At 39.6% G+C, this 25,573-nt stretch overlaps 1 protein-coding gene across 1 annotated transcript in view; it reads right to left on the bottom strand.

Moving 5' to 3' along the window:
- The window catches only part of LOC136866853 (dynein axonemal heavy chain 1), a 1,878,455-nt gene that overhangs the window by 1,716,527 nt on the left and 136,355 nt on the right, over positions 1 to 25,573 (bottom strand). The window contains exon 5 of the mRNA XM_068226864.1: positions 10,169 to 10,328. Coding sequence (XP_068082965.1) covers positions 10,169 to 10,328 — 160 coding nt within the window. The remainder of the gene's footprint in view (positions 1 to 10,168; positions 10,329 to 25,573) is intronic.

A 25,573-nucleotide genomic window follows, 5' to 3' on the forward strand; every position in this document is an offset into this window, starting at 1 on the left:
GTTGGAGCTACGCAATTTATATTTTACTGTAGGTGCTACCTTCGTCCAGGCCACTTCGCAGAAACAAAAGAAACATCTAATCCGAGACTTGAGTGTGTACAGCTGACATCCCAGACCTATCGTCGGGCTCACTTAAAGTCTGTACATCCTAACACTAATCTCTATGTACATGATACCTTCCAAATTCTATCGTCGGGCGTGAACTAGGACGTCTGATCATCAGTAACTCCAAGGACAACATGTGACGTCCTAAATCTATCGTCGGGCGTCAAAAATGGGTCGTACTACGCATCCCTTAACATATCAGGCGAACTAGCAATTTCGAACAAACTCTGACATTTCAATACTAAACCTGGTCAGACTAATAACACACAACGGAACAACGTCTCTCACTATTAAACGAATGCAAGTCGAAAAACACAGTAAGTCTCTGCCTCGTTACAATACGTGAACTCGAAAATAAATATGCGTGACGAACGATTCTCCACCTCAAACACAATCTCAGCCTGTGCACTGACGTTTTAGGGAAGCAAATGATAATTCCCAACCCACGTCTACCATTTAGTGGATGCCTTCAAAATAATAATCATCACTACCGCATTAAAAACTCTCAAATCGCCTATCGTCAATTCCAACTATTTATATCAATGACATATCCAGTGAACGAAATTTAATACAACACCAACCATGTGTCCTAAATGCTCTTTTATCCTTGAGGTCACAATATCCTAATATTCATACGGGCTTTACGTAACAAATCACTGGACGTTTACTACCATGATTTTTAACCTTTACTAGAGTCGTTTTCACTTGGGATCTTACTAGATATCTACGGTGCTTCACACAGTAGTCGTCTCAAATTTCGGATTGGTAGCGGAAAAACACTACAGCCTGTCTCGAACTCGTCCTCCTCGCCTTATCCCAGCGGTATCACTTAAAATCCAGGCTTCATTTCATCTTCAATATTCCTATCCCTCTCATCTCCACATACATATAAACTCTTCGCTCTCAATCCCTTTTTCTTATATTTCCAAGACCCTTTTTCATCATTCAATCCTCCGGTGAAAACAACGACCATTATAAAACACATCTCTGACTTTACTGTTATTATGACTTTCGGACCTCGAGAATCCAAGAACACACCGCGATTTTTCGTATCATTGATATACACGATGTCCCAAAATTTTACTTCCCGTGAATAAATGTAACTCTATCGAATTTCACTGAAATTTTCTTTGGATGCCTGCGATCGTTGTAAAAATATACAGGTTAAATGCACTTTTGACATAGAAAAATTTCTTTATCCCGCGGTAGACTATTATTATTATTATTATTATTATTATTATTATTATTATTATTATTATTATTATTATTATTATTATTATTATTATTATTATTATTATTATTACAAACAAAATATGGACACATCAAACGAGTTCCATACTTTAAATATCTCGGTGAGATCCTAGAACCAACAGGGTTGGAAAAGGAAGCACAGAAAGTTCGGTTACAAAAACTCAAAAGAGCATATTGGAGAACCCGTGACATCTACAACAAGAAGTGCATGTCCATACATACAAAAATCAAACATTATAATACGGTGATTAAACCTGAAGTGCTGTATGCAAGTGAAATCTTGGTTCTTAATAATAAAGGTGATCTGGAAAACATCTTGAAGGAGGAAAGGAAGATCTTGAGGAAAATTCTGGGTCCAGATAAAAAGGAAGAAGGGTATAGGCTCAAATCACGCAAAGCTACGGAAAGACTGTCTAACCTTGCCGCAGACGTCAGGAAACGAAGACTGAAATTCTATGGACACGTTCACAGACTATCGTCTTCAAGGCTAACCCACAAGATTTTGACATACACCGAAAAACTGAAGAACGTACCATGGATACAAGATGTCAAAAATGATCTGGAAAAGGCCCAGATAGAACCATCAGAAATAGTGGACAGAAACATTTACCGTCACAAGATACATAGATGGGTAGTAAAGCCAGAGAATGAAGTCCCTAAAAGATCGGGGACTAAGTGGTCAGAAGAAAGAAAACAGGCACACAGCGAAAGAATGAAAGCAATATGGTCTGTTAGAAAGGCGAATCATAAATGTAATGCGTGATCCAACAGGGTCCATACGTAAATAATTAATTATTATTATTATTATTATCGACAAACATTTCCGAATTCAACTGATATTTGAAATTAAGATATTCGCCACGACTAATTTACACTTATAACTTTCCAAAATTTCACGCTTTGGACAATATCTCATCGAACATTAACACCAAATTTTAAACGTCGCATTTTACAGTTTCTTGACGTGAAATTTACACACTAAAAATTTCACACGCTGACCAAACATTACAACGCTTTTCGCCTGATAATTACCAATATCAACCCGACAATCATCTTGGAAAATTTGTTGGGACAGAACAATGAAATCTAACTACAACATAATACAAATATAGACAGACCTGCACAATGGAGTCATTCCCAGTATTCTGGCTACATCGTCGCCAGCTGACCTCGTGCTTTAGCCGTACATTTTCACAAGTAACATTATCATTTCCAACATCTCACTCTTACAAACACTGCCTTTTTCACACGATACAAAAATTACCACATAAATCACGCACTTTTCTCTATAATTTACACCACGAGCTTCCCTCGTTCTGCAGTCAACTGCGACTGTCTGGCTCGTTCCCAGAGTTGTCTCTCTCTGTTACTCCAATAAAACAGGTGTTCAACAGATAAAGGGAGCAGAACTACTCTGAACAGCTTCCCCAACTCTCTTACCACTTTCAAACGTACATGAGATGATATAATAAAATCTGCTGTGTATATTTAACAAACGCCTACACTTTCATAGTTCGTCGGCAAACGTTCAGAACCTTTTCAATCACCTTCTCTTCCTAACCGAGTATGTGGACCTCAGCCACGGACATGTATTTAGTTATTTGTAGATCAATCTGGCGCAATTTTCCACTGACGACGGGCGGAAGCTCCCGCGGCTTCAAGATCCAGATCGACACTGAAAAATATACGGTGGAGGGTTCCTTTTATAATCTCAGGAGGGACGCTACCCACACTATTAAGCTTGATTGCGTAATCTGCCAATTTTTCGTCCAATAGACCGATTTTTATGAGACTTGTCCCAGAATTCCGGACAGGCTTGTAATTATTTTAGATGTTAATCTTATAATTTTACCACACTCACTACAGGGGAAATAAATTACTTCTGCCCGTGCGTTTCGCGCGTTTTCTTCATCCATTGACCTTGGCACGTGTAGCCAGTTCACTGATCTGACGCTGACATGTACTTAAGCTTAACTGCATTTATGTTTTTCCCTGGGGGCTCTGTCTTCACGTAGGGTTTACGAATAATTTAACTTATTTATTTCTTTATTTGCTGTATTGCCAAAAATCCCTCGTTATATAGAATTCCATGAATTTAAAGAATTATCGGGCACCCGAGGTTCGCCGAGGTGTCACGGTATTTCACGAGCTTGCCGTGAGTGAGATCCTTCCCACGCGACATCGGGGCTCTTAGAAGCGCAACATGGCTGCCCTCAAAAATAAAAGTAGCTTGTTGATACGAAATAAATATTGATAAAAAATTTTTTTTCTCATCGTAGAATTATGGGTTCAATATAGCGCAAGCTGCTTTCGCCTAGCGACAATCTGTCCATCAAGTCGATCCAATCTTGGTGCGGCTTTGCAATTTAATAAAATTACTCAAATAATAAAACTACCTTACCGATTTCGTTCAAACCACTTCAAAATCCCTTTCAGATGTAATAAAAACAAATTGTGAAAATTTCAGCGAAATTGGTCAGGTAGTTTTTGAGTCTATTGACGTCAAATATACCAACATCCAATTTTATATATATAGATAAAGGCACTGTCGGCACCGCCATCCAGGGATAGCATGCCTGCCTCTCACCGGCTCGTTTCACGTCCAGGTCAGAAATTTTTACCTGGATCTGAAGGCTGTTTCAAGATTCACTCAGCCCACTTGATTAAAATTGAGGGGCTATCTGTGAGTGAGATAGCGCTCTCGGCCTAGAAATTCAACAATAACGGCCCAGAGGGTTCGCCACGCTGACCACGCGTTACCTAGTAATGTGCAGATATTTGGGCTGAGCAACGGTCGCCTGGTAGGCCAAGGATCATCAGAGCTATAGGGGGTTAAAAAGGCACTGACAGGTATACGTAGTACTGGATATAAATTCACTCTGCAGTCAGATTCCAACAAAAATGTTCTATAGGATTCATACCTACCGTTCTTATCTTGCTGTATTTATCTTGATATTTCTGGTGTATGCAGTTGTTACCTTGTCATGACTTCCAAGTGCCTAGTAATATTTCCATCCAATGAGCATAAAACCCGTCTCATTATTACATCCACTTAAGTGTTAAACGTCTTTTAGAAATCCACAGCAGTTTAATTTTTCGGATCTCGGCACCGATTACAGTGCATTGTATATCAATACATTTGTTTCTCTTTGTGTTCAGACTTTCCTTTCTACCCTCTTTCCGTTTTAAATCGATCGCAAAATTCCGGTATATAAAGCAGATATAAGGTTAATATTAAAGAATATATAGGAAGAAGTACAAATCTTTTCTAATTTAAACCGGACGAGTTGGCCGTGCGGTTAGGAGCGCGCAGCTGTGAGCTTGCATCCGGGAGATAGTGGGTTCGAACCCCGCTGTCGGCAGCCTTGAAGATGATTTTCCGTGGTTTCCATTTTTCACATCAGGCAAAAGCTGGGGCTGTACCTTAATTAAGGCCACGGCCGCTTCCTTCCCATTACTAGGCCTTTCCTATCCCATCGTCGCCATAAGACCTATCTGTGTCAGTGAAACGTAAAACAAATAGCAAAAAGTTTCTAATTTAAACGTTCCCAGTATGACATACGCGGTAAAGCTCCACAGAGTTAGTTATTGGTTCCTGGACAAACGTTCAACGACCACCAGTGAAATTTCCTTTATTTTTCACTCCATCGGAAATAATGTAAATAATGTTCTAAATATATTTAGTCACGAGCAATGTTCCTGAAAAATCAAGCATAAGAGGCTTACATTAAGTTTTATGTCGTAGGCATCCCCACCGCACCTCCTGCTGAAATATTTTGAACGACATATATGGTAGGTAAGTTTAACAAAAATTAACTGAACCCGACGTAGGCCTTTGTTCGTTTTGCACGGCATAGCAGCCAAGTATCAGGTTAATATTCAAAAAAGTACAAAGACGATTCTGTAGAGAAGTATAGGTTGCTTTTACTAGCAGCAGTCCATATTTCAATAGCGCACATGACAATATCTAAAGCTAATCTTACAACAGGCTTCAGAGGATGGTTTCTCTTAAATAATTGGACGAAAGATTTGAAAATGTGATAACTTTCGGGACTCAGTACAATTCGATTCCAACAAAAATGGTCTGTATGATTCGTACCTACCGCGTTTATCTTACGGTACGTATATAGTATTTTTATGTTTGCTGCTCTCTGCATCTTGTATTGAGATTCAATGCGGCGACGGGTGGGTGCGTGTATCAAAGCTAACATCCTAACATTTTGAACAATTTGTGTGAGTGTGTCATGTGGTATGCTGGTACGGTTCTGTTCCTGTGTGATTCCCACGGTTAATGTACTATGTAAAGTTGTAAAAAATGAGTTCTCACATGGAAATAAAGCTTTTCTGGACCCATGTCCACATAACATACGAGGGTTCTAACAAGGGAAGTGCCCCAGCTCGAACGGCTAAAAGCGACCGGAAGTGCGCTTAACATACGAAGATATGTCTCTTCTACTACCTATCAAGGGAATTTATCTGTAAAACCCCGCATTAGTGTACAATCAATGTTTGGAAGTTACGGCGTACAAAGATTGCAGAAACACAATTCGCAGCAGAAACTACCGTGCGACAGGATATTCGGACCATTATAGTAACAAGAAACAGATGTGGCGCTGTACCATCTGGCAAAAGGTTGAACACGTGCTTGCAACAATAACTCGTAACACATGCAGTACCGTGTTGACATAGTCATCTTTCTCAGAATAGAAGATACTGTGTTGTCCTTTATTCGACGTCGAAGTGTAAATGTGGAGTTTCAATGAAGTGATTAAAACACAGCAGAATGGAACAGTATGCACACTTAACGAGGGCAACATGTAGACATACTATACTACATTATGTACAATGTTCCCGCATTGCATTAGTCCACAGTCAAATGCTACGGTGATCACATTATCAAACGAAGCAACAAGGACATCCACATCATAATCTGCTCTTTGCCATGCGTATGTTAACATAGGTCTTCATCTCGGTGCAGATAGTTGGTTGTAGATGACGGAGTGAAGACAGATGATGAAGTATCGATCATGTAACGTGGCCTGCGTGGTATATATTTGCAAACGTACAAACTCAATAAGACGTCTGACATATAGCTTGTATTTCCTAAAAAAAATATACATCCAGAGGTTGACAGTATTTGGTTGTCTTTGGTGGCAATACCTTTACTGTAATGTAATATCTTTATTTGGAAACCATTCTTCAATGACGCTGTAGTATTTGTGTCCTGACCAGGAATCGCAAAGTAATAGACCTCTCTCACCAACATGTTCAGCGAGGACCGAATTAAAGAAGCTCTTCATATGTGCTTTAGTAATTTTTCCACTTTTACTCGCTTCAACATGGATGTTCCATGGAAACATTGCTGTCAGTTTCTTTGCAAGCTGCGGACCAAACGTTCCATCCTTTTCCTGCAGACAAATGTAAAGCTTGTTCGCTAATTTGCCATTCATGGATGCAGCCACATCAACTGTGTAACTATGCGTAGAACTATACACAGACTGTACCAGACCAGGTATTGATTTTTCCCCTCTGTTTGAAAGTGTTGCAGAAGACGTTATTTCATAAAAAAATTGGCTCTGATCACTATTCCACACGCATTCCTTCATTATATTCCAGTTTTGAATGAACATGTTCACGTCTGCCACAAATGTTTCTGCTGTATCATATCATGCTTTTCTTCAATCTCTTTACGAACCACGAATATAGTTATATGTGTGGACGAAATATTATAATCGTCTTTGAAGGCCCTGAGGAAATGCAACGAAGCTTTAAAATTGTCCAGAGAAACTGCTCTAGCGGCCTCCAGAGCCCACGCTTTAATGTGCCAGTTTGGACCACTGATCCATTATCTCTAGCTCTGTCAAATTATGCTTTTACAGACTCTTTTAAAGCCTTCAGTTTTAATGTTTTGTTTCCCTTGAACAGACCTGGGTCTTGCCTTTCGCGCGTCACATAATCTAAAATTACCTTGCAGTATGATTTCGACCTAATGCAGCTATAACGTTTCATTAGTTTCTGATAAGAATTGTAATCGCGATTATAATAATCCTCATAAATGTTGTCCAATGTTCGGTCATCAATACTCCGTATCACACACTTGTTCGTACACGTTTCGTGGGTGAAGGAGCGAAATCACTGTCACGTGTAGTTCCTTCCGTTGCTGGATTGTCGCTATGGTTGGAACCCTCATACTCATGTGCTGTTTCTTCTACGTCGTCCTCCTCACATTCACCATTACTCTCCAATGTGCCGGTATGCAGTTCTGTTACAGATCCATTGTATTTCTGCGTTGTGATATCATATAACATGCATGCAAATGGCCCATCCTCCACTCCACTTACATCTTCACTATCCAGTGTGTAGTGTCGGCGTACCTTTTCGCGCAGCAACCTCACAACATTCACAGTTTTGATTGGCTTCAACCTACTCATGTCGGACGTTCGTGTGTGCACTATACTATGACACACTGCAACTGACTAACAGACATTGCGTGTACAGCTCCAATGCAGCGCGGCCTGTGCGCTGACTGTCAGATGGCGCTGGCGACCGAACACGTACTTTTACAGATGAATGGCCTTGATAGCTATTGACATAGGTACAACTGTATACTTTAAGCCCACTTACTGTCGGTTGTAGCCGTTCGAGCCGGGGTACTTCCCTCGTAAGTAAAATAGTGGCAACGTAGACACTCGCAAGAGATCGAGCATGTACAAACAGAATATGGGAGTGGTCAGATGGTGCTGTTGTCGATGTGTAGTGTGCATTTGATCGGCATTCACTTGGGAGTGTTGTTGCTATGTGGCACTGAAGTGAAGAGTGTCGATTTCACCACTCTAAAGCATCGTTTCAAAGAGTGATCAGCGTTTATGCATTACATTCCAGGCTGTCCGTGGCAAAAATGCATCAGAATGTTATCGAGCATTACGGGAAGCCTATGGCGGGAATGCATTACCGTACAGGACGGTTGCACGATGAGTAAACGCGCGTTGTCATGTCGCAAGCAATGTCAAGGTCTTATTGCAGCGGTGGCATTGGAAGGTCTTGGTACACCCTCCGTACTCACCAGACATGAGTCCTTGTGATTTCGACCTGTTTCCGAAGTTGAAGGAACCCTTCCAGGGCCGCCAATTTCCTGGCGTGGCATCTGTATTCTGCGCAGTTGGGCGCTCTGTCGCTGTCATCAAAAGAAAACGCCTTGCCAGCGGTCTCCCACGGCTTCCTGACATTTGGCAAAAAGGTGATAGAACTTGCGGGTGATAATGTTGAAGGAATGTAATGCAATTGTACTTGTTCGTCCATTAATATTGCGTTCTATCAACATTGCCACTACTTTATTTACAGCCCTCGTAATTTCTTCCTCTACGTGGGAGGAATGTGTTCCGAACGTTTGGCCATACCTTATTGTTAAACACATCTTCAGTCCCGAAAATAAATGAATCGAGTTTACGAGTAAAAATTACACACAGTGACATTATTCTTACTTTGAATAGTAAAATAAAGTAGTTCTAGCGTAGCAAAAGTTGTAATATAGAAAATATTTCCAATTATCTTTCCCATCATTACTTTCTACTATAATGACGTACGTTTATTGAAAAAAAAAAAAGAACCCAACAGGAAAAGAAACTACCAAATCAACAGAAATCAACATGTTCCAAAATTTTTAATAAATACTGAATGCAGTAGATTCATGCGTCACTGTTTATCACTTCTATAATGACCATAAAATATTCCACACGGACATATATACATATATAAAACAGGTGCAATAATCCACTCGATTATACAATGGTTGAAGTAAAATTCAGACGGGAAGCGTGAAGCCGGAGAAAAGATTTATCAACTACCGTTATTCTGCTATCCGTGGACGTGATACTTTTCTGAAGTACTCTTATCATGTTTCCGAACAATCAACAATCGTTTAGATTATCAGTGCTGAATGTTCGATTATATTCTTTAATTGATTTTCATCATGGAAATGTTTAAAACAAATATTTAGGTTATCTTATACGAATTTATATAAGTTGTACTGGCAGCGAGTACACGTAAGGGGCATTTGGTTGTACTTGCAGTTAACTGTAACTTAATTGATTATAAATAATTTCAGAATCACATGTAATTACTTTACATGATGTACGAAGGAGCTGCTGAAAATCAAAAGCCTCTCCTATTTTTAAATACTATTTTAAACTAATACTACTAATAATTAAATATTATGTTAACACAAGTACGTGTAATAATATACTAAACGAGTAATACTAATAATTAAACTAACAATGGTTATCAATACGTTTTAAGTAGAATATAGATACATAAAATATTACATTTCACTTTATTTTAAAAGTCAGTGATGAATTAACAGAATAAAAACTTGTGCATGATAATACTCTATATTCTATATATATATTATTAGAGAAATGTGTACGAATGTACAGTCATTAAAAAATGTGTAGTTCGGAAATCATGAGTGGATGAAATGCCTTTATGAGTATTTGGATGGTGTGATATCTATTACGAAGGCGCTGAATGGCGGTCTGAAGTCCAATAAGTCATATTTACGAACTGTACTGCGAAGAAAAAAATTGCAGGAACACAGCCTTACCGAAGATTAATCTGGGATTACGAGAGAATTAAACTTCAAAATTCTAAGCAACAATATATCAAGTTAAAGTACGTTTATCCTGAAGTTTCAAACTTCCCATGGTTAAGTTTCTTAACATTTGTTACGGGTGTCGAAGATCATATGAAGAGTGCAGAATTTCCAAGCATACCGCTTCATTTTTACGTTATAGGTACGCTATGAGTACTGACTAACCTGTAATCATAGACGAGGCCAGGAGGGAACTTAGGTTCATGACCACCTTCTTCCATGCGTGTCCTGAACCAATCGGAGAACTTTTCTCGCGATTCGGCGTGACAGGTTGCACCAACACTCCAGATAACCGAGAACAGTACCCACGGCACGATCAGGTCCGCTGCAAAAGAGAAACATAACTTTTTTAACGTCAATATTTCGTGAATTCGCGTCACTTATACCATTAACTTCTAACGTGAAAGGCAAGCCGGCATAAGCGCCACTCTATCGACAAGAAATGATAATTGACTGCGGTTTTTACGGGTGTATTATTGTATCGCGTGGCATTGTATCTCTTATTTAGTGTCCGACTCGTTGGCTGAACGGTCAGCGTATTGGCCTTCGGTTCAGAGGGTCCCGGGTTCGATCCCCGGACGGGTCGGGGATTTTAACCTTAATTGGTTAATTCCAATGGCACGGGGGCTGGGTGTATGTGTTGTTTTCATCATCATTTCACCCTCATCATGACGCGCAGGTCGCCTACGGGAGTCAAATAGAAAGATCTGCAACTGGCGAGCCGAACCCGTCCTGGGATATCCCGGCACTAAAAGCCATACGACATTTCATTTTGTCTTATCTAGTAGACCTTAATACAGGGCAAGTCTCTTCTCTCTGGCAAAAAGCGAGGAGATGATTTGGGAGATGATAAGGATAATAACAAAGTCAAGGTGTAAAGTGCACTTCAATACCGGTTTGTATTACAATTGTATGCTAGCAATTTGTTAAGAAGGAAGCCATATTTTCCAGTGTAGACTTATTTAACGTAACATTAAGGTTTTTCAGTCTGTTGGAAACACTAATTACAACACATATAACATTATAACACATCTGTAAAAAAATACGTATTATTACACAAAGAAATTCATTGTTTGTTTATTCAAAATATTGACCGCCGCCTTCTACACACTTCGCCCATCTTTCAGGTAAGTTATGAATACCATACCAGAAAAATTGCTTGTCTTTTGCGGCAAACCCTTCGTCGAGCCATTTCCACATTTCTCAAAATTGCTGAAGTGCTGCTCTGCGGGCGCGTGCACCAATGATGCGAAGAGGTCATAGATGGCGCCAGGTCGGGGTAGTACGGTGGGTGCGGAAGGATGTACCATCCAAGCGATTTCAAGGTGTCTTTCACTGGTTTCGCTATGTGAGATGGAGCATTGCCTTGTAACAAAATCACTTTGCCATGTCTTCTAGCTCATTCCGGTCGTCTTTTAATTAATGCGTGATTTAAATTAATCATTTGATGGCGATAGCGTTGTGCATTAACGGTTTCGCCGGGTTTCAAGAGTATAATACACAATACCGCTCTGGTTCCACCAGACACAAAAAATGGTCTTCTTGGCGAAGCCATTTGTCGGAACCATGTCTCACATGTTCTAATCGATGGAGCACGTTTACCGTATGTTTCTAACAGCAAACGGTGACTTTCCACAGCCTTTTCCTTTTGATTAAATAAGAAATGCAATGCGCCGCAAATGTCCTTTTCCAGGCACAAACGTCGACATTATCACTGAACGATACAACACAGACGCTAGCGTTTGGCGGACTCAGCTTGTGTGTGTTGGTAGATTAATGTCAGACGAACAAACTGACATATGTGTCAAATTCTAACGCTGCGTATTGTTCCCTGACGTAATCTCTTAGTGAAACCGGAAAAAACTTATGCATACACCTGGTGAGCCTACGACATATAAAAAGCAGTCCTCTCTCAAGTCAGAAAATGTTTTTTTTTATTTTCAAAGGAGATTCCAAATGCCGATTTTCACGTCTGTAACACCTTCAGGTTTTGAAATATAGGCTTAAGTATTCTCACAAAAAGAATTCAATTCCTTCTTCACCTCTTTCCTCCCCAACCTCTTTTGTGCACTTTCGAAAACAAAAAGTACGTGTTTCTTTACTTTGAAAGGAGATTCCAAATACCAATTTTCACGTTTCAAAGGATTCAATCCCATTTTAGGACCTTCTCACTCCCTCCCACCTTTAAGTGGATTTTCAGGAAACAAAAGATACGTGTTTCTTTATCTTTCAACAAGATGTACCAATTTTTACACCTGTAACATGTTAAGATTTTGGGATATACTAATTTTAAAAATCCACCCCTTTTTCACTTTTTTATCCCCTTGAATGGATTTTCCAAAAAATACGTGTATTTTTATTTTTAAGGGAGATTCAATGTACCAATTTTCACGTCTGTAGCATCTTCATTTCGATATATAAGAATCTTCATATAAAGGATTCAACCCCTTTTTCACTATTTTTGCTTAAGTGAATTTTCCAAAAATAAAAAATACGCGTTTCTTTACTTTTAAAGGAGATTCCAATTTTTACGTCTGTAACATGTTAAGTTTTTGAGACATACTCATTTTAAAAATTCATCCCATTTTCACATTTTTTAACCCCTTAAGTGGATTTTCCGAAAACAAAAAGTATATATGTTTATTTATTTTTAAAGGATATTCCATGTGCCAGTTTTCACGCCTGTAACATCTTCAGTTTTTGGCATATAAACATTCTCATATAAAGGATTCAGCCCCTTTTTCACTTATTTTTGCCCCCTTATGTGAATAAGTGTTTCTTTGTTTTGTTTTTAGAGGTGATTCAAATACCAATTTTCACATCTTTAAACTGTTCAGTTTTTGAGATCTAGATATACTCATATGAAAATTTCATCCCCCCCTTTCCACCCCCTTAGCGAGGGAATATACAAAATTCCTTTCTTAGTGTGCACCTAAATTTCATTTCTTTATGTCCAGTAGTTTTGGCTGGGCGATGATGAATCAGTCAGTCAGTCAGGACATGTTACTTTATACAGATTAGCCTATCCTGCGTGGTATAAAATGAAGTTGTAAAAGATGTACGTATATTGTCCTATGTAGATAGTAAATTTTCTTACAAGAGAATCTAAAGTTTGCCTTCTTATCCCCTATGAAGATGCAAACTACGTTTGAAGCTTAAACACATCCAAGTAATGTTCTCCTAAATTATTTAATGGCGAACACCATCGGACGTTTCTCTGAGTGCAATACTTTTTAATTCATCAATATATGATACAACAGAATGATCTTACTAATGAAATACCTACGTAAAGTTCCCTATAGTGGAAAAATTGTTTCGGAAAATAAAGGCAGATGTTAAAACTTTGTCACTGATACATATTAATAGTCACTGATAAAACTAACAGTATTGGAAACTAAATTCAGTTCGCATCCACGCATCAGAAGGAATAAGTAGTTTTATTCTGGGATCAGAACAGTTCCTGAAGTGACATTTGCCTTAATTATACATTGCTCAAAAGGAAATCTGGTCATATTTTTATATGTTCCTTCTGTAATTACATTGTAGGAATGTATAGTGGGATGAGGATTGGAACGTTTCAAAATAACCTGTCTTGATTACATAACAGAGGGCTCCGCTGTCATCAAGATGTTCAGTACGTTTCAGTGTTAACTAATGAATTAGAAGGTGTTGGCCTGCGCGTCGTAATGAGGATGAGATGATGATGAAGACGGCAAATGCACCCAGTCCCAGTGCAAGGGGAATTAACCAATTATGGTCAATGTTCATTCGAACACTGGTGTTCTTGTGCAAGGAATGTTTCCGTCTGTAGAGTTACAGCACGAACACTATAGGAGGACTTACAGAAGACTTCTAGAGTACGAATTAGTAACCAAACAGTCGGAAACAGGATCAAGAATTCAATTTAAGATACGGACGACCTGATCAAGTAAGTGCACTGAACAGACGGCATAGTGACAGGAGACTGCTTGCTTGTTGCTTGTTTTAAGGGGCCTAACATCGAAGGTCATCGGACCACAGGAGACTGCAGTTTGGTAAATAATCATCTGCACTAGTAGGTAAGTCACTGGCGTCGTGTGCTGTTCTCAGATAAATCCCGTTTCGCAATATGCATTTTCGATGGTCGTCTGCGACTCTGAAGAAGACGAGGAGAGTGATTTCATCCGAAAGCTGCACAATCTACCCTTACTTGTGGAACTGGATCCGTTATGGTGTAAGCAGTCATGACTTTTGGCACGAAAACCAGTCTCTTGATCATTCGCAATGGATCCTTTACTGTTCGACGGTAGATTGACAAGATCGTAGTGTCATATGTGATTCCTGACGTGAGGCAACATAGAGAAAGCACAGTATTCATTCATGATAACGATAGAATGCATAATTCCAAACATCGTTTCGAGACTCCTGCAATATCACCACGTGCAACGAATGGAGAGCCATCCATCTAAACTTGAATCCGATCGAACAAGTGTGGAACCAACCGAAACAACGCATCGGAGAGAGAATTCCACCACCACCACCACCCGAAAGACTACAGGCCCTTGCAGCCACCCTTTCGGAAGAGTGGCGACGTCTACCTTAATTGAACGTGCAGCACTTTATCATAAGTATCAAAAGGCGTTACAAACATTTTATTCATGAAACAGATGGCAGTAATCCTTAATAAGAAAACTTAATTATCACCAGGGACCACTTTTTTTATAAATCCTTGTGTAATGACGTAGTGTATTGAGTGTTCAAAGAACGCATTTCATTTCAATTTTTAAATGCTACATACAAGAAGATTTGCGTATCATGGAGGTATGGACACTTAAAAAAGTGATATTTTTCTCAGCAGTTTATCACACAGTAACTCCTTAACTATAAGTCTTATCCTCATTGCAGACACCTTTGGAGGGAAAAAATTTCTTAGCCACATAGTTAGAGCACATTTCTTCATTCGTAGTTCGTATGGGCCAGCTCTGTCGTGTAGGAGGCTCCGAGTTCGGATTTTTACCTTGAACAGTGGGCTAGCTCGAAGTTCACTCAGGCTATGTGACTGCAATTGAGGATCTATCTGACATTGATATAGTGGTCCGGGCCAGAAATGCAAGAATAACGGCCGAAAGGGTTCATCGCACTGACCACGTAAAGCTTTTTCTCCTGTAATTTGGTTATTTGTTATTATGTAAACAAGTCTCTTACTTCTAGGCATCGATTAATTATTCTACTGCCAGCCCGCTCCACTCCATTTTATTAATAACACATAAACACTGGCAGCACGAATTCAGTAACATTTAGGGCATTATTTGTTGGCAAGCACGGTCAATGTTCATAGGAAATGTTTCCGTCTGTAAAGGGCTTTAGAGATAACATATGATTTCTGTACGTATTTGTTCACATAAGGTATGTGGCATTGAACATCTGCATGTGTCTGTATTCTGTTAGCCACGAGGTAGTGTTTCTTATGAAAGGTATTTTTTTAAAGGCTATTTGTTCGGGGCGTCAACTCATGTGTATCCTTTGCCCCTACTGGCACCATATTGTATGAACCTGCGTGTAATTGGAATGGCGGTAGTGTGGAATGTTGTGTGTGAGAAAAGGCAGATGAAGGACGTCACAAACACCCAGTCCCCAGACCAGGGATATTAATCATTACATTTTAAAAACCCTGAGCCGGCCGGGAATCGAACCCGGGGTCACCGGTTGACAGGCGGACGCGTTGTCCCCTACACCACGGGGCCGGACAAGCGAAGGTATACTCAGTATGAAATGTTTGGCGCGGATTACGACTGTCCCATTATGTTGGCTGACCGGTTGAAGTCGAACAGTGTAGCCAGTTTTCTCTTCTCCTAGTGGTTTAACGCCGCACTAACACATCGAAGGAGTGTCTAGATCCATGGCTAAATGGCTAGTATGCAGGCTTTTGGTCCAGAGGGTCCCGGGTTCGATTCTCGACCGAATCGAGGATTTAAACCTTGATTGGTTAAGCCCAGTGGCTCAGGGAATGGGTGTATTAGAATTCATCGCAGGTAGGGCCTCATCCCATCTTCATAGACGCACAGGTCGCCTATACGGCGTCAAATTGAAAGACCTGCACCAGGTCTCTCCGGAGGCCACACGCCATTTAACCGAAGGAGTTTCGGCGATGCAACGATGGAAACGGGCTAGGAGTGGGAAGATAGCGGCCATGGCATTGATTAATTTACAGCCCATGGCGAAAATACTGAACGAGTTGTCACGGGATAGTCCGTATGCTGTGTGATAGTACATATATCACACCCCCGAATTATATGTAGAAGTTATAGATATTGTTGTCAGTATTCGATTTCTATTATTATTATTATCAGTATTTCATTTGTATGTTTTGTCATTTATATTGGTAAGCTGGAAGATATCCACATATGTAGGTATGAGTAATTTGTTTTGCTCGAGTGGGAAAACATTGCTTTAATAACTCTGGTAATTTGAATGAGTCATATGGCTACCCCAGTGTCTGTTGTGATGTACTTGTGTCAGGAAATTCCATTTGTCATGTATATATCCCAGCCTGATGAGATGAGCTTGTTGTTGTAGTGGGAAAGTTTGGTGATTCATGTAAAACTCCTGAGTGTTTGTTTATCTCTTGGAAGAAAGGAGAAGTTCAGGGCATGTCTTGAGAAGAGGACCACTCATGATTGGCTGGCAAGCACCAATCCAGACGTATCATCTGAGAGGAGGGGGATGTTGATGTCTATAAAAGTTGATCATACGGCGGCAACCAGGACATTATGAGAAACATTGTAAGGGTGATTGTAGAGGTGATTGTAAAGGAACGAGAAGGAAGATAACTACAACTACAACTACAACTGATGCACTGTACGGGAAGGAAGTGGTGCTGATACACGGTACTGGAGTGACACGGCAGCAATGGACTGGACTTCAAACGTTCGTGGAGCGTAGTCTAGTTATGTTTGTGGAAAGTGGCTGATTGTGGAGAGTGCTTGCGCATTAAGTATCGTAGCACTTGTGGCGGCCTAGCATTATATGTTGGTGAAAGCTATCTCAGACTTTCCATAAATTTATATGTTGAGGATCGACAGACGTGTGTATATATCTTTACAACAAGTGTTAAAATATGTGAACACAGTAGTACAAGGTACAGTATCTGTGTGATGTGATAACTGCCGATTATGAGAATCGGTAAGTCGAATTGATACAGAGACAGTGAAGGGTATTTATCTTCATACATGTACATTGTTCATCGGACTATTTACAAATGGTAACATAGTTCTCGCTTTCGTTTTCCCACGATTTTCATTATTTTTGTTGTTGTTGTTGTAAATATGGAGTCTTCCAGCAATATTTTATGTGTGTATTATATGTATAATGTTGTATGTTGATGAGGTGCTCATGCATGGAATTTATTCAGAATATAGTTAGCTATATTAGAATCAGTGTTATTGATGAACCTAGGTGCAGTTCCTACCTAATTAGTCGTTTTCAGGAGGTTAGGTAAGGCCTGCAGCAGATGTACCAGTACGCAGCATTATGTACACGCCCTGGGATATACAGTTTATCATGCTCTTATCTAAATTCGAGGGATCCATTATGGTGAACTCTGGCGCCCATACTACGGACATTTCGGTTAATTATGCTTATTAATTTTATTAAGTTTTTGAGTAATTTTATTTATATATTTTTATTCATGATTTTGTTTATTATTATCATCAAAATAAGTTACAATTGGCGCCCAACGTGGGGCTGAATGATTGGTACATCTGTTAGGCTTATAAGCGTAGGTGCACTTGTCAGGTGTGGATGGAATTCTACAAACTATGTCAGTGAAGTGTTTTATATGTACGTGATATGTATGTCGGAGTATGAAGAAATGTTGTAGCGAGTCGAGTATTATAAAATTGAGAAGCAGAGAGGTTGTTAAAGTTGTTGGTACTATGAATCAGGATAAGAGAAGTCAAAAGAATTCCACCACATTGAGTTCATCTAATTTAAGTGAGAGTAGCAAAATGGCTGATAGTAGGAAGGATCTATTGGCAACGATGGGTGAGGAACCGAGTAACCCGTCTCAAACTCAGAATGTAGAGGTTGTTAAGGAAATGGTTCAAGGGGAGGCTTTAACTTTTAGTATGATTAAATCGCTATTTAATGAATTGTCTAGTAAAATCGATAATCAGAGTGTTGAATTAAACAGTAAGAGTGATGAATTGTCCAGTAAGATTGATAGTCAAAGTAAGGAGTTAAATTCAGTGAGTGTTGAATTGTCCAGTAAGATTGATGGTCAGAGTAAAGAGTTGAAAAGTGAACTGAGTTTTTTAAGCAATGAAATATACAGTATTAATAGTGAATTAAATTCAGTTAGTACGGAACTGTCCAGTAAGATTGATAATCAGAGTAAAGAGTTAAATTCAGTGAGTGTTGAACTGTATAGTAAAATTGATAGTTTAAGCAGTGCTGTGAATGGTAGAATAGATGAATTAAACCAGAAGTTTGACCATTAAGGCAGGGAAATTCAGGAAGTCAACAATAAGGTAGAAGCTCAATGCTTGGAATTGACTGAGAAAATTGAATGCCGATTTAATGTAGTTAGGAAAGAATTTGTTGAAAACAGCAAGGAATGTGATAAGAGAATAAAAATAGTGGAAGATAAAGTCGAAGAAATAGATAGAATGAAATCCAATCAGAATATTTTAGCGAAGCGAATAGATGAGAAGAATGAGAAATTGGAGAAAGACCTTAAGTCGGTAAAAGATGACCTCAGGTCAATAGAAGGAAATGCCAGAATGGTAGTGGAAGAAGGAATTAAATCATGTCATGTGAAATTAAGGCAGGAGATCAGTCAAATCCAAGTAGGTAGCAGCATATGTAATAGGTACGTATCTTGTACGAAGGACTCTGAATTACCCAAGTTTAATGGTCGGCAGTTTAATCCGATGGAATTCTTGAAAACAGTGGAGAAACGGTTTTCCAAGAATCTTGACGATGGTTTGATTGATTGGAGTATGGTTGATGAGATGTTGGATATTGCATTTGTTGGAGAAGCGAGATCTTGGTTTCAAGTTTATAGACAGGGTATTTCGAGTTTGGAGGAATTTAGGGAGAAATTTAGTTCTAAATTTTGGAGTGAAGCTATTCAGGGAAGGGAAAGAGATCGCGTGCTATTTGGCAAGTATAAACCTCAGGAAGGTGTATCTATGACGGAGTATTTCTTAGCGCATGTTCTGATCAGCCAGAATATTGAAGGTCTAGCATCGGAGAGAGATACAGTCCGCCAGATGTTGAGGCATTTTCCTGAGAAGGTCGGATTAGCTGCATGTATGCAGAATATTGTTACGATCAAGGAATTAGAGCAGCTGTTAGAGAGGTTTGATGCTTTGGAAGGGCAGGGGAGGACTAGGCAAAGTGAAGGTAGGAATTACGGGGATAATGGGAGACAAGGTAATCAGCTAGGGGGAGATAGGAATAATCAGAATTTCAGTCATTCTAGGCAAGGGAATCAGGGTGGTAATTCCGGAAGGGGAAACAGACAGTCTAATCAGGGAGTTAATCACCAGGAATATTATGGCAGAAGACCTAATCAAGGGGAATCAGAAAGTAGGGGGCGTACGGATCAAAGACTTCCAGATCAAGTGCCGAGACATGATAACAGTGAACAGTCCACGTCAAGTAATTTAAACCGGAATCGGACTTCTTAGTTGGGTCAGATAGGCAGTCCGATACCGAAATTCCTATTCACGTGATAAAACAGGTAAGTTACGAGGTAGACGTGAAAGAGGAATTATTGTATGACCATGTGTTTTGTGTTCAGGGAGATTTTGAGAATAGGGGGCGTGATGAAGGTAAGAAAGCTGTGTCGGATGTCTTACTTTGTACTAGTGGTGATGGTAATAGCGATGTTGCGATCGATAATCTAGTGGAAGTTTCTGAAATTGAAAGTGAAGTTTTTTGTGAAGTTGATGAAGGTTGTTTAGTAAGTGAAGAGTGTTCACGGAGTATACATCATGAGGATGTTTTTGTAGATTTAAGTGTATGTGAGGAGAGTAAAGTTAGGTCCATTATGTGTGAAAATGGTGACTTTGAGATTAATGAAACTTCTGATAAGAGAGTCGAAAGTAGCAGCGTTGTTGGCATGAAAGTGGTGCAAGTAGGAGCTGATATGGAAGGTGGTGAAGATGGTTTAATTGTTGGGTCATTAAGTGGTAATGATAGCAACATTATAGTGAATTATGGTAAGAATTACAATAATAGAGTGAGCGTGTGTGAGAATGGAAGTGTGCGTGAGATGAAAGAAAGTCCATCCAAGCGTGTGCGTAATGTTTTATTTAAGGCTGAGAGATGTGTGAATGATGTGAACGACGTGCTGTATGATATCGATGTGGAATGTGTGAAAAAGTATGTGATCTGTTTACTTGCATTAATTGCGGGTTTGTGGAAAAGACAACGTTGTGAGATTCCCGAATATTTCAGAAAGAGGGATTTGTTGTTTATGAATGTTCCGAATGAAAGCTTGTATGATTCTTGTGTGACTGGATGGTATGAATGTTTGTGTGTGAGATAGAGTGTATTCTAGATTTAGTTCGGATCTTTACGGTACGCATTCCTCGTCTATCGATGCCAATTTTAAGTTTATGTATAGTTTTTTCAGTTGTATCAGGGTCCGTATACTGTGGACAGTAGAATAGGCAAGTGTGCTTATAGGCTCCTAACCGCTGAAAATAAGGTCCTTGGGACATTTAATATCTATAGCCTTCGCAGATATAAGAGATAGGATCTGCACCTCGGATGTATATATTATCAATTTTGAGTTAAGTGTACTGTAGTAAGAAGGGATTGTGTTCAATGCTATATGAAACAATCAGAGTTGTGTGTATATAGCCATATTATTATTATTATTATTGTTTGGACAAATTGTATTTCGTGTGTGCGAATACAATGCAGTAGACGCAATGTATATATCATTATTACAGTAAATAATGTGTTCAGTTATGCCATTATAAGGTTATGTATGAAGTTCTGTTTTATGGTGAATCATAATATATGATATCATCGATTCACCAAGGGGGCGTTATGTGATAGTACATATATCACACCCCCGAATTATATGTAGAAGTTATAGATATTATTGTCAGTATTCGATTTCTATTATTATTATTATCAGTATTTCATTTGTATGTTTTGTCATTTATATTGGTAAGCTGGAAGATATCCACATATGTAGGTATGAGGAATTTGTTTTGCTCGAGTGGGAAAACATTGCTTTAATAACTCTGGTAATTTGAATGAGTCATATGGCTACCCCAGTGTCTGTTGTGATGTACTTGTGTCAGGAAATTCCATTTGTCATGTATATATCCCAGCCTGATGAGATTAGCTTGTTGTTGTAGTAGGAAAGTTTGGTGATTCATGTAAAACTCCCGAGTGTTTGTTTATCTCTTGGGAGAAAGGAGAAGTTCAGGGCATGTCTTGAGAAGAGGACCACTCATGATTGGCTGGCAAGCACCAATCCAGACGTATCATCTGAGAGGAGGGGGATGTTGATGTCTATAAAAGTTGATCATACGGCGGCAACCAGGACATTATGAGAAACATTGTAAGGGTGATTGTAGAGGTGATTGTAAAGGAACGAGAAGGAAGATAACTACAACTACAACTACAACTGACGCACTGTACGGGAAGGAAGTGGTGCTGATACACGGTACTGGAGTGACACGGCAGCAATGGACTGGACTTCAAACGTTCGTGGAGCGTAGTCTAGTTATGTTTGTGGAAAGTGGCTGATTGTGGAGCGTGCTTGCGCATTAAGTATCGTAGCACTTGTGGCGGCCTAGCATTATATGTTGGTGAAAGCTATCTCAGACTTTCCATAAATTTATATGTTGAGGATCGACAGACGTGTGTATATATCTTTACAACAAGTGTTAAAATATGTGAACACAGTAGTACAAGGTACAGTATCTGTGTGATGTGATAACTGCCGATTATGAGAATCGGTAAGTCGAATTGATACAGAGACAGTGAAGGGTATTTATCTTCATACATGTACATTGTTCATCGGACTATTTACAAATGGTAACATAGTTCTCGCTTTCGTTTTCCCACGATTTTCATTATTTTTGTTGTTGTTGTAAATATGGAGTCTTCCAGCAATATTTTATGTGTGTATTATATGTATAATGTTGTATGTTGATGAGGTGCTCATGCATGGAATTTATTCAGAATATAGTTAGCTATTTTAGAATCAGTGTTATTGATGAACCTAGGTGCAGTTCCTACCTAATTAGTTGTTTTCAGGAGGTTAGGTAAGGCCTGCAGCAGATGTTCCAGTACGCAGCATTATGTACACGCCCTGGGATATACAGTTTATCATGCTCTTATCTAAATTCGAGGGATCCATTATGGTGAACTCTGGCGCCCATACTACGGACATTTCGGTTAATTATGCTTATTAATTTTATTAAGTTTTTGAGTAATTTTATTTATATATTTTTATTCATGATTTTATTTATTATTATCATCAAAATAAGTTACAGCTGATCCGTTTTCTGTTGGCAAAAGCACGAAAGCTGTCTACATTGAAAGAAGGATTGTTTTTGTATACGGATAGAATATATATCTTCAACAAGTGCGGAGGTGGTGCTGTGAATTTGCAGAGGGTCAAACAAATGAAAGACAAACGGAGGAGTGCCCGTCCATCGACACTGATGAAATGGCGTGGGAGAACAGAAGTGTAACACTCAATTAGTTTGAGGAGTTCAACGAATAGCACACCATATTCTAACTTTACGTTATGAAAACTGCTTGAAAAAGTTTGGCGAATATGTTGAAAAACACGGAAGCGATGTCGGAATGAAGCAGTGTCCTTTATCTTGACGTGTACTGACCTGTTCACCTACAAAACTTTAGAAACACATACTTTTTGTCTTACCCTCGTTCATTTGTACGCTTTAAGTAATATACTTACTAGATTGTTGACTGGAGTTTCTTCTGTCGTTCTAAACCCACCTCAAATCAGAGCTACCATGTTTAACAGTACGTCTACTTTAATTGAATTCTCTCAGCGAGTCCATCTCAGTATTCCAGGGATCTTCACAAACAAGCCAGCCTAATTATTTACTGGCGCATGGCTGCTACAAAGCTTAGAAAGATAAACAAAGAAACAACTGTATGGAAAGATTTATCTGTAAAGAAAATAAGAAGGCAAAGATATAATTGTAAACGACTCTCTTTAAATCACTCTAAGAAAACGAGTGAAAGTTTTCTTTGATTCGTCGCTCAGTTGTGAAAAATTCAGTTAAAGAAGAATTTACTGTACCGTCGCACGCTTTACAAGACCACCTCTTGACGGGGAATATGTATATTGGTTCTTTCCAGTACTGGGTCCGTCGATAAAAATCTGCGTGGCCTGAAAACTTGCTCACTAGACTTCCTTCTATAACTTGAAAACTATACACATTATGAAAATTATACAAACTGACATGTAAAGAGAAATTCTCTAGGAGTCTACCGAAATGGCTGTCAAGGTCAGATAGTGCTTTGGTGAGCGGCACGTGCATACGCCATTTTGTGGGTAAAATCGGGGCTTGAAAAGTGCAGTAAAATTAGTATAACTCCAGACCGCGACTAATAGCACGTGCAGCAAGGTGCCACTCAAATTTCCTATCCGAGATATTGATACATATATATTGATATATGCAACAATATTTCTAAAAACATATTGTTTACGTACAGGTAAACCCCGTTATACGCGGATTCGTTATCCGCGATTTCGCATATACGCGATTTTGGTTTCAAGTCCAGTGCTGCCATCTGTTAACACTGCGTGGAAGCTGTAATGCCTTGAGACGGGTACAGACATGCGTGCCGAACTGTGTAACGTACACTACATCGCGCGGGAAGGTTAAACGGGGCAAGCGCATCTCGAATCGCGTCTTCTATCGTGTGTCGAGACGTGAATCGTCAGTTTCGGTCAGTAGAGCTGTGAAGTTCCACTTTCGTATTTAAAACGCCTGGCAAAAGGAAATAAATTGAGGCTGTCGAAAGAAAGAAGCGTGTACCAAATTCGTATTTGTTAGATACAAAGTTAGAAGTTTTGGATCACTATGAGAAAGGTGAGCGCATTGATGGCATTCAGAATGCTTTGGGACTTACTGAATCCACTGTGAGAACTATTCGTGATAATGCGGAATCAATTCGAAAAAACTGCTCAATCTTCAACTAACTTAAGAGTGACTGGAGTGACCAAATCCTGCTCGGAAGCGATGTAAAGAATGGATTGGATTGAACATCACAACCAACAACACATGTCTCTCTCCGGAGCTGCTATTCAAGCTAAAGCCAAGGGCTTGTATGCAGAGTTTAGTTTATTATTGTGTATTTCAGTGTTAAATTTTTAAGTGTATAAAGTTTGCATTAAAATGCGTTTCAGGGACAGGATAATGGTTATATTTTGCAAAAATATTAAGAATATATGCTATATTAAACTTAATATGTGAGTAAACGGAAACCTAATCCTGTATTTTGCATATAAAATGAATCTCAATTTACGCGAATTCGCTATGCGCGGCAATTCCGCGGAACGTAACTATCGCGTATAACGAGGTCTACCTGTACATGAAAAAATGTGAACTTCGTGATAATTCCCTGCTGGAGAATCGCATAGGATGACGGACAAGTCCAAGTATCTCGGATCAATCATCACAACTGACGGTAATATCGACGCAGATGTCAAGCACCGAATCCGTGTTGATTGGACGAAATGGCGGTCTCTTACTGATGTTTTGTGTGGTATAAGCATATGCCAGTCAAACTGAAGAGCAAAGTGTACAAAAAGACTATCCGACCTGCCCTCATGAACGGCTGTAAATGTTGAGCAAGACAGAAGAAGCATGACCAGCGAATGTATGCCACAGAGTTGTGGATGCTGCAACGGTCAGCGGGCGACACTCTGCATTACTAAGTGCGCACTGAGCATGTGTAAGGAACTTTCAAAATTGCGCTCATCGGCGATAAACAGGAGGAAAAGCAGCTCCACTGGTTCGGCTGCATCAGGTGGTGGTGATTATTGTTTTAAGAGGAAGTACAACTAGGCAATCATCCTCTATATAACACTAATCAGAGAGAACAAATGGAAGGGGCCCGACACTTCGAAAAATGAAGGTATCGGCCAAAGGAAGACAAGGGCCACGAAGGGCGTGAAAATGAAAGACTCCCTAGCCCTCGCAAACCTAATAGCGTCGGGGTCTGAAAAGAACAAGAATTGACCAAGGGAGGTCGGATAGGATAGATGAAAGTGAGGAGCCTGGTACAAGTAAGTGGAAGCAATGCCAGGACTCAGCTGAGGGCCCCGTGGTCGCCAACCCACGCTCCAAAGTTCAGAGCCCGTGGGGCCCCTTTCAGTCGCCTCTTACGACAGGCAGGGGATACCGTGGGTGTTATTCTACCGCCCCCACCCACAGGGGGAGCGGCTGCATCAATGATGTGATGAACACCATCTAGTGCAGAAAGCTCTTACCATCGAAGAGAGGCAAAGGTAATATGGAAAGGAACTACTGAGGCTGTTTTAAGGAAAAGTGAAGTGCCACTAGATCTAGTGCA

This window comes from Anabrus simplex, chromosome 3 (assembly GCF_040414725.1).
Source record: "Anabrus simplex isolate iqAnaSimp1 chromosome 3, ASM4041472v1, whole genome shotgun sequence".
Taxonomy (NCBI): Eukaryota; Metazoa; Arthropoda; class Insecta; order Orthoptera; family Tettigoniidae; genus Anabrus; species Anabrus simplex.